We start from the raw sequence: 11,340 nt of genomic DNA on the forward strand, positions 1-11,340 counted from the left end.
AAGCGTGAGAAGGAACCACTCACGTGACACCGGAAGCACGCCGGGTGAGCGCCGCGCCCCGCCCCAGCATCCCTGGTGAATTCAGAGCGGCAGGTGCGGGCGCACGCGAGATACCTTTGGCAGCATGGTGAGTACAACTGATCAAACCAAAATAAAAAATGTAGGACCACCGAATGCTAATGGTCACCAGTGATGTATCTGTGTCGGGATGTACACATCTGGGATGAGTTTCTTGCGGGAGTAGCGCTGCGGACACTTTACTATTGATCAGCTCCGTAGGGGGCACATACAGTAGGAGAACTCTTTTTTTTTTTTAAAAAAGTGAACACGAGCAAACTTTTACCTTACTGGCAAGCTCACACAGACACCAGAAGAAGCGTGAGACAAATGCGGTTCTGCGAGCTTTTAAACAGTTGTGTAATTCTGTAGATCTGTGACTTGACACGCACGCGCACATGTGTGCCGAGACAAGCACAAGCGACTCAGCGTGTGACAAACCTTTGAGCCGGCGATGGTCTCTTTGCGTATTTCTGCTCCTCGTTTACTTTTTTCTGCAATTAAAAACTCGGAAAATATCCACATGGCTCGACATATAGGCGCGTTCAGGGCACAACTGGCCCTGACCAATTTGGTGCCCGAGACAAGATATTAGCAGGTGACCCTGACACTGCGGTCAGTTTCACCATAAATAAATAATTATACTCGTACATTCAGATAGAAATTGATTAGAGATTTACATTTTCTTTATAAAAAAAACTATTAAAGAGGCTAGCAGCATAGAACAAACAGATACAATATAAATAGGGTAGTTCAGAAAATAGAATAATAAAAATTCAGTGTTGACATAAAATAAGAAAACTGTAAAATAAATAAGGACATTGCACAAACCAATATAAGTGCAAACCCCAGGGCAATGAATAAGTAGCCTATGCATTCCTCTATAGCTTTTCCAGTCTCGCCTTTCTTCTAGCAAATTCATCAATAACGTCATAAGAAAGCTGTTGTCAGGCAGCGTGATTAATACTAATGGTGGAAAGTCCTGTGAGATGTTCTTGTGCCATTGAAGGCCTTAAGTATGTTTTAATGAGTTTGAGCTTAGAGGAGTTCAATAATTATGTTTTTTGATGTTCAAATTTGAAAAAATTTGGATTTATGTTGCATATTCCCAGCCATCAATATCTGGCTGCTCATCATAGGTTAGAGCAGCGCTCGTGGTTTGACAGTGAGGCGATCTTCTTTTGACATGCCGGGGATCCCCCCTCTCGTGTAGTGTAATGTCGGCACAATACGCAGCCGCCACACTACAAAACTGCGCCACATACTTTTTGAAACAAAACATTTGACAAGGTTTAAAAATATATATATATATATTGCAACATATTTTCATGTGATGTATAATCAACTCATAGAAATTACACCTTGTAAATAAGGGATATGCAAAAACAAAATAAAGATAAATGGATTACGACTTTTATTAAGTTAAGGAAGTGGGAAAAAATAATTTAACTGTATGAAAAGAGAACACTTGATGGTTGAATTAATGCCAATAAAACTGTATGAGTTTTTTTAAGCATATTATGTAAGCGTTTGTGCAGCTCTCTTAAAAGAAATAGGCATAACTGTGTTTCTGAAAATGATGCTGTTCTGCCAATTCTGATCCTGGAGAGCCACAGCGGCTACAGGTTTTTCATTCTATTTTAACTAGTGACTAGTTTTTGCTACTAATTAACTTGCTATTTTAGACTCAGACCCTTTAAATTAGGGATGAGCAACTTTGGTGCTGGAGGGACGCAGTGCCTTCAAATCTATATTCCTGGTAGTAATGGACAAACGGGAGGGGGAGTAAGGAGCAGCAGGGGCACATGGCGAAAATCCATAATTGGATCTCATTTAACATTATAATGTCTTAGGAAATAATATTGTTGCAACGCTATGAGTAAAAAATATATTAAAAATAAAGTACAGCATTCCCTCTTTTCCGTCACCCTCTGTGCTAAACAGCGCCCCTAGTGGTCGCCTGTACTAATCATGTGGTGAGCCGGCTCTGGTTCAGGGGTTTGGCTAACTCATTTAAAATAATGAGCATTTTTACATTTTTTTACCTCAAATATTCAGCTCATATACTTTTTTTATATAAAATTTGTATATTAAATATTTTTGTGAGTCACATTAAAAAATAACTTAACAGAATGCAGTCACATGTGTTAGAAGACTACATTAAATACATGCTTTTTAACGTGTAGCTTAAAATGCAGACCAATTTTGGGGACTCAAAAGCTTTCATAGACTCCAGTTGAAGTGATAGAAAAATGGAATCTATTGATGTGCTGTTGTTAGATATTGGTTATGGAGGGTCTGTGACTAATGTGGTTTAAATTTTTTAAATATTCTGAAAAAAGTACCCAATGGATGGTTAAAAGAAAACTCCTCCCAAAAATTATGTTTTTTTTTTTTAATTTTACTTACCCCATATGCTTTTCACCTGTTCAAGAAGAAATTTTAATCTTATGTTTTCATGCAGAATGGAGCTAAAAAAAGTTTATGCTGTAATGGAAGCTGACGGTGACCAATGCTTTACAACAGCAAACAATGTCAAAACATCTGTGGGAACAAAAATCTCACGTTACTTGTGTTGCATAATCCACGTTAAATCATCGAAAAGATTATTAAATCAAGTCTTCTGGTAAAACAAAAACAACCTGGAGCCGTTTTACATAGGGTTGTGCTTTTGAACTGAGCAACCTTTCCAATTGGTCAAGAGTCCGGTCTTCAATTCGAAAGTGTGACTCCGTGTGAAGCAGGACACGAGTAACGTGAAATTTTTTTCATGGATGTTTTGTTATTGTTTTTTGCTGTCCATTGTTGGTCGCCACCCGCTTTAATTAAAGCATTAACTTTGTTAGCTCCATTCTTCATCTTAATATAAAATGGGGGATTGAGAAACCTGAGAGTTTCTGAGTCCAAAATACTCCCTCTTCAGGAGTGAATGTAATGGGCAAAGAAACCAACCCATAAAAGTCAAAAAGTGGATAAGCGGACCCCCCTTCCATTTATACTCCTCAAGGGAATTTAAAAGGAGGTAAACTGAATTGGTTCAACAGTCACCTCGTCACAGGTATACATAAAATTCAACGTCTGTATGTCTGTCTGTCTGCTTTTCACAAGAGAACTACTTAACAGATTTAGATCGGATTTTTTTCTGTAATTTACTTGAACACTCCTGTTGATTTTGCGACTTCTCTCATTGCACTAAGAATCATAGTTCACTTGCAGGAGCGATATATTTGCGCTAATCCAAAAAAGAGGCAGTGAGGGGGAAGCATGACATCAGGAGTGGTGAGCCGGGCAGGGCCCTCGTCACTGTCCTGTTTCACTACTATGCGGGTGGAGCCAAAAGGACAGCTATTTAAAACATAAAATGACATTTTTTTCTCAACCTTCCCTATAAACCACACTGTGAAAGTAACATTAAAAAATATATATAATATTTATTTTTGGGTGGAGTGTTCTTTTAATTCTCAAGTAGTAGAAGTACCTTTCTTAACATGAGGTTCAAAAGACCAATTGGAATCTAAAATAACCCCCGAGTTTCTGACTTCCAAGGAATGGGAATAAATACTTAAAAGTTGCCAATGGATTTAAGAACAACCTTAGTACCTATCAACAATACTTCTGTCTTGTCTCTAGTTTTGAAGATACAATATTATTAACTTGTATAACTGCTGTGATGTTCTTGCATTGTCATTGTACATCACAATTTGTATAGTGGGCATCTCTATTATATGTGCTTTCGCATGGCAGTCGTCATATTGTAATGATTGCTGTGCCCATTGCTGACCTTCTGAAGTATTATATCATGGCCTATGTAAGATGGCAGCACTGAACATTCAGAATCCATATTTCTGGATACTAAAAGGTGTTTGAGGGGCACGCTTAATTAGAGAAGTTTAAGGAGTTTGGGCTTCAATTGTGTTTGATTATTACTGTGGTATATTGGAATGTGGGGTACTTTTTTTTTTGTGTCTATTTTTTGGCTTCAACTCCTGCCAATTTTAACCTCATTTCCATTTTATGTCCTGGCCCATTACTTTACTTTAATTCTCTCATCAGACTTCCAAATTCTATGATGGCAGTATATTCATTAGAGTTTTTGACATTTTGCGAATATTTATATTTGCAATTCTTACTTTAGTTTTTCTTTTGATCATTTGCCATCTCCCTTAGATAGATAGATAGATAGATAGATAGATAGATAGATAGATAGATAGATAGATAGATAGATAGATAGATAGATAGATAGATAGATAGATAGATAGATAGAATTAAAGTATTACAGAAGCTAAAGAAAAGAAGTATATATATTACATACATATTAACACACATAAGAACTTGAGTGCTCTTTAGGAAATAGTTTAATTAGACAGGTAATCAACTATATAGATAGATTAGAAAAACGAGTCATTGCAGGCTCATCCATAAGGACTTCATTCTTAGTTCCCTTGCTGGGTTAACATTAGGGCAAGTTAGGAATTTTACAACGTTTCACGTTTACTTTCTCCTTGTTACATTTTCATAGCCTAAACATAAATAAATAAAGCAGCAACTCCTTTCTGCAGTATTAAATTAGATTATATTTTATATGCCTGCAATTGAAATTTTACAGAAAGTATTGATTTGTAAAACATAAAGAACGGACTGGCTACCCCTTTTTGTGACCCAAGGAAGGTTGTTGATTCTAGTTTCAACAACTTTAATGTAGAACTGAAGGCGTAAACAATGAGCACAGATCTCCATTTTCACCCTTATCTATGACCAAGAACATGGAGCGCTCTTGTAGTTTTGTAGCCTTGGGAACAACTTATCGATGATATTTATTAGAGTGGAATTGAGTAGCTGGAAAGGGTTCTCTGCTATGAGCATGAGGGAGGAGGAGATTAAGAAGGGATGAGAAGCAGGAAAAGTGTGAGGAAGACAGTGGTTTCTTAGGATACTGTACGATAAGGGAATGAGGGAATGATCAGAGGTCACGTAGCACTATACGTTTGGCCTTTTGAGAGAGAAAGAGAAACAAAAATGAAACTATAAACATGTCAATAATCTCCTAGAGATGTCAGCATATCAAACATTATTGAGAATTAAGTCAGAAAACACCTACACAACATGTGACCTTACCTTTGTCTGAAACCGTCTAAAGCATGTTCTCTTTGATTTACACCATCAGGCTCCTCTAAAGGATTTGCTTGTACTCCTGGTCTTTTTCCTCTCAAAATCCAGTCTGGTCATTTGCAGCTTCCCTGCTTTTTTACCCTGTGGTAACTTAAGCCGAGAGACGATTGACTGCTGTGATCATGGCCTTAGTGAAATCCCTAACTTCCAGATATCTACTTGGGAAGTGAGTACCCTCTTGCTGAACTTGAATTACATCAGCCATATTTCCAACAGCTCGTTCTCGATGTTTCCACACCTTAGATATTTGAATCTTGACTACAATTGCCCTTATATGAAGAATGCCAAAGGTATGGACTGCCACATCTTGCTTGAAACTGGGGCGTTTCTTGGACTGATTTATTTACAAGCACTCAGCCTACGTGGAAATGGCTTGACAAGCATTCCTCCTTTGCCGCCATCTCTAAAAAATTTGACTATTGATTATAATCATCTCCTTTTTCTGAAGCCCCCAAGTATCTCTGGTCTTCACGTTCTGTATGCAGATGGAAATTGTTACTACAGAAATCCGTGCAACTCAGGCATCACCATCTCAGAGAACTTTTTCCAAAGCATGACAGAAATAAGGATCCTCTCTCTGAAATATAACAACCTGACCGCTGTTCCCAAGAATCTTCCTTCCAGCCTGCAGATCCTTTACCTGCAGGCCAACCAAATTCACACAATTGGACCAGGGGACTTCAGCGCACTCATTCAACTTTCAACTCTGGACATGCGGGAGAACTGCAGGAGATGTGACCATGCCTCCAACCCGTGCTTGCCCTGCCAAAAGGGCTCTATGCACCTGCATAGGAAGTCCTTCTCAGATCTTCATGCTCTTACCTGGCTCCATCTCTCTGACAACTCTCTCACATCTCTTGACGAACAGCTCATATTCCCTTTGAAGAATCTGGAGTTCTTGGACCTCTCAGTAAATTTTCTCTCTAAAGAGAAAAACTCTGCTCTTGTGTTAGGAGAGAAGGCCTTCAAACACTTGGTTAGACTGAAAACTCTCTCAATGTCCTTTAACTACAAGCAGAAAACTTCCTTCAAGAAACTAATTCTTTCTCAGGATTTCAGCTTCTTGGAGGCCTTGGAAGAACTGCACATTGCAGGTTGTTTCTTTCACAGCGTGGAGCCAGAATCCATAAAACCTCTGGCAGCCCTGAGTAAACTTGTCAGAATTGATCTCAGGCTTAATCTTATCCGTAATCTTAAACTGCAGATTTTTGCTAACAAAACTTCACTCACTTACATCGGCCTTTCTGAGAATGAAATCACATGCTCCTCTTGCCAGCATGATGATGATGAGGAGTCTCAAGAGACATCACCAAGTCAAAACCTCCCATCCCATGCTTCTGGCCATATCAAAAGTTCAAATCTTCAACCAGAAACAAAGCCAAATCCAGATCCAGATCCATTTTTGCTGCCTTCACAACAATGTAAACACTACTCAACCCTGAATCTGAGGAAGAACAATCTCATCTTCATTAGGCCTCATCTTTTCCAGGGTTTTGAGCATATCGAATGCCTTTTGTTGTCTCACAACAGCATCAGCCAGGCGTTCAATGGGACACAGTTTGTCAACCTCAGAAACCTCAAAATTTTGGACGTCTCCTACAATAGGATCAACCTCTATGCAGATCAGGCTTTTAGGGAGCTTGAGCACCTGGAGGTCCTGGACCTGAGCTATAACAGTTATCACTTCATGATGAGTGGAATGGGACATCGGTTAAACTTTATTGAGAAGCTGCCTCATCTCAGGAGGCTCAATCTTGGGAACAATGGTATATCGTCACGAATCACCAAGGAGATAAGAAGCACATCTCTGCAGGAGTTTATATTTCAAGGCAACCACTTGGACATTATGTGGGCCAGAAAACTATATTCCCGTTTTTTCAAGAACCTTTCCAATTTAACTATGTTAGATCTGTCCCAGAACTATCTCACTGAAATTCCTCAAGAGGTCATGAAGAATCTCCCTTCATCTTTAAGGAAACTCTACCTCCATAGTAACAGGCTTGCATATTTTCCGTGGAAAATGTTGAGCTTCCTTCCCAATCTCGAACTTTTAGATCTCAGCAGAAACCGATTTGTCTCATTGTCCCCTAAAGCTGTAATCAATAGCTATCTGCCCTGTCACAGTCATCTTGACACTGTTGTCCTTAGCATGAACCGACTTGATGAAATTGAAAGCAACTTCTTCAACAATGCGACAGTGCTTTCTCACCTCAACTTGAGCTTTAACTTGCTGCAGAAGATTGACTTCACCAATGACCTCCTTCAAAGGCTGCAAGTGATAGACATTCAAGGAAACCCCTTAATATGTTCCTGTGACTCAACAATTTTTCAAGTTTTTGCCAACTTTAATATTTCCATTCCTGATCTTACTAACCGGGTGAAGTGTGGCTCTCCGGTGCAACTGAAAGGTCAAAGTATTTTCGTGAGAGATGCCCTGCTGTGTACCAACAACTTGAACATGTTCTTGTTTGTGTCAACGTTCCTTATTAACTTCTTGCTCACAGCTATCATAGTGCTCAAACAACTCCTAAGCTGGGATGTCTGGTACATCTTCCACATGTGGTCCGCTAAATGCTACGGGTTGCTTTTCACAACCCCACAGAAGAAGGCGTATGATGCTTTTGTTGCATTTGACAAGCAGCAGGAGTTTGTGTCGGACTGGGTGTACAACGAGCTTCGTGTTCAGCTGGAGGAAAATGGAATTCACAGATTCAGGCTTTGCCTGGAAGAGCGAGACTGGCTTCCTGGCATGTCATCCATTGAAAACTTATACAACTCGGTGGTGAACAGTAAGGTGACTCTTTTTGTGCTCACCAAGGAGAATTGCATGAGTGGCATACTTAGAGAGGCTTTCTTCATTGCCCAGCAACGGTTGCTCGATGAAAAAAAGGATGTAATGATCTTCATCCTCCTGGAGAAGGCCTGGAGGACTTCACGCTACTTGCAGCTTCGCCGGCATCTCTGCAGCGAGACAATACTCCTTTGGCCAGCCAGTCTGTATAAGCAGCATTACTTCTGGTACAGGTTGAGGTGCATTATGGGGAAGGACCTCCAAAGCTATTATGACCGCAAGTTCAGCTTCAGCTTTGAAAACTGACTAGGGACAGAAACTGATGTGTTCAACTGTAACCCTACCAAACACGTTAAGACTTTGTGCTGATATGAAGACTGCACCTTCTCTGTGCGTTTGCATCGGTTGTTCCCATACATTCCAACACCAAGCATGAATGGATGATTGCATACTGACCACGTGTGTCCTGGCAACCCATCCTCAGTTGCTTTATGTACTGCACCTACATCCTGAATCAGATCAAATGTCTTTCGGTATGTTTTGTTAATTGAACTCTAGATGTTCAAATGCGTTACTTCACTAAAAAAAAAAGATCTAGTGTTGAAATTATATTTTGGGACACATAATAAAGTCATTTGAATGTTTAAAATAATAGCCATCTGTTATCATCTGTACCCGGTTTGCCCAATTTAGGGTAACATGGGCTTATACCTACGCTAGCATAATTTGTTGCAAGGCAGGAATCGGCCCTGGAATGAACGTCACACAAAATAACATTTTCAAACCCATTTAATCCAATTCAGGGATGGGAGGGTCTGCCAACAGCACCAGAAATAGTCCATCACAGGCTCCTTCATCCGCATATGATATATGCCTATGCAGAGCCAATCTGAAATTACAATGACCTGATCCACATCATTTTTGGTGATGTAGGAGAAAAACCCACAGCGCCATTAGAGAGTGTACCAGCTCCACACCCGCAAAGAGCAGGTCTAGGATTCTGGATCTATGAGGCGGTAATGCTAAGCCCTGCCCACATTTAATAACATGGACAACTTGTAGCTTTCATAGCAGATAGATGTTGTAACCTGCCAATGCCAAATCACAGGCTGCAGGGTCACCAGCCAGGAGTTATCCCTCCCTGACGTTTTGCCCCTTTAATCCCAGAACATTTCTGAATGGTGGGGCAGTGATCAGGGACGTCTACCTGCTCTTAAATTTCAGTCCTAAGCAGTGACCCTGCCTTGTTATCTAGCATCTTCAGTCCCCCAGGTCTTGTCTTTCCTTCACAGACACAACCAAAAACTTTCATTCTTGGCCTCCTCAGCAAGATATTTCATAGCCTTTTGTACAGTCAGTGGAAACTCAAATCACTAACCCACTGAGGGCTGATTCAACACCACACTGAACATCAAAGTCAAAAACTGACATCACAGGCTGATCCAACCTTTATGAAATTCATCACGTCAACTCCTAATGTGACTCAGTATTGTGTACGGCCCCCCATGTGCCTGTGTGCACGCCTGACAACGTCTGAGCATGACGCAGCGGATAGTGACCTTGGAGATCTCCTCCCAGACGTGGATCAGGCCACCAGTGTGCTCCTGTACAGTTTGTGGTGCTACTTGATTGCAGTGGATGCAATGTCCCAGAGGTTCTCAATTGGATTTAGGCCTGGGGAACATGCGGGCCAGTCAATGGCATCAATGCCTTCTTTGCCCAGGAACTGCCTACAAACACTGGCCAGTTTCTGCCTCATGCTACCTGTAGTGACGAGGACACTAACAAAATGCAAAACTAGTGCAGAATCAGTCAGAAAGGATGAGGAGAGAGAGCAAATGTCTGTGGCCACCAACTGCCATTCTCTTTTTGGGGGTCTTCTTACTGTTGTCTCATCAGTGCACCTGTTGTCATTTTCATTTATACCAAAGCAGGTGAAGTTGACTCACAATCTCTTATGCTTCCTAACTGGACAGACTGATATCACTGAAGCTTAACTGACTTGGGTGTTAGACTGATGATTAAGTGCTTTCTTAATTTTTGAGCAGTGTAAATAATTGTGCTTCCTCATAACTATGGCCTATAAAGTAATACAGTAGTACCTGCCCAAAGTACCCATCTAACAAAATCGTATGCAGGAAAGTTGACGTCTAATAGTATCTCATTTCCAAGATATGTATGACCAGTTGTTGCTGCTCAGACACATTTATGACCCTGCTACATCAGATGAGGACCTCTGCTAAGTCCTGGACCGGGGGACTGATGACTTTGCATTGATCAGACTGTAACCGAATGAGCAATTAGCTTGGGGGAATACAGGTGGCCGAGATGAAAGGACACGAGCAGGCCACAACTGGACTGGGGTCGGAGTCTGCCTGACCAAGAGGTGTGTTGAGGACAACAGGACAGACTCAAAGCAAGGGCTGAGAGAAAGCCAAAGGCTCTGTCATTTCACAAGACGGCATGCTGGATCAAGGGCCATGTGGAACTAGAGATTAAGACAGAAAGCCACCTGGTAATCTACGCAGACTGGATTCTTAACATTATTTTGCCAACATTTGTACTCTGCTTAGTTATATTTTGGGCATAATATCTATAATAAATGAATAAATGTGTAGCTTACTGTCCTGCCTGGTCTGTTCAATTTGCTGGATGTCAGTGCTGAACTACAGCAACAGTCAATCTTGGCATTATAGGATTTAAACCATTCTGTTATGGCCTATGCAATTAAGAGTATAAAGGGGAGAAGACAGTCATCCTAGGGCACCACCATGACAAAACACAATTACATGTCAAATAATTTCTCATTCAGAAATAATAATAATAAAGTAGCCATCGTCTAGCTGAGCATGACTAATGGCACATATCCAGGATGGGATATAGTGTCACCTCTAAACATGTTTGACTGAGAAGCATTGCTTTTGGTTTTCAAATCATAAAAATTCAGATGTTTACTCATTACAACACAATGCTAAAACTATTTCAGAAAGGTATATGCAAGAAAGTAGATCCACATTTGAGAGCCTAATAAGCTACACTGGCTTCAGTCAAACCCATTTCAACATGTGAATGTAAGTTATTAGATAATCTGCTTCAGTTCTTAGCCTGTAATTACACATGGGCCAAGTTTAATGTCTCTTATGAATGTCAGCCAGGTGCTTAAGGTGTTTACATTTTTAGTACCCAAGTCTACACATAAACCATATCTTTTGATGAGATTCTGAGTCCCTAACTGTATTTCTTACTTTGCTTTAATCAGCAGCCAATAAACATACCATTCCCAAACCCACTTCATCCAGTAAAGGGTTGTGGGCACTGGAGAC

General features: G+C 40.5%; 1 protein-coding gene across 1 annotated transcript; it reads left to right on the top strand.

The window, feature by feature from the left end:
• The first annotated feature begins 104 nt into the window (after nt 1-104).
• Nucleotides 105-8,821, top strand: LOC114669108 (toll-like receptor 9). Its single transcript, XM_051921395.1, has 2 exons — nt 105-127; nt 5,222-8,821. The coding sequence occupies exons 1-2, from the start codon at nt 125-127 to the stop codon at nt 8,321-8,323; spliced, it is 3,105 nt and encodes a 1,034-aa protein (XP_051777355.1). The 5' UTR covers nt 105-124; the 3' UTR covers nt 8,324-8,821.
• Nucleotides 8,822-11,340: the final 2,519 nt, after the last annotated feature.

The sequence above is a fragment of the Erpetoichthys calabaricus genome, chromosome 18 (genome assembly GCF_900747795.2).
Source record: "Erpetoichthys calabaricus chromosome 18, fErpCal1.3, whole genome shotgun sequence".
Lineage (NCBI taxonomy): Eukaryota > Metazoa > Chordata > Cladistia > Polypteriformes > Polypteridae > Erpetoichthys > Erpetoichthys calabaricus.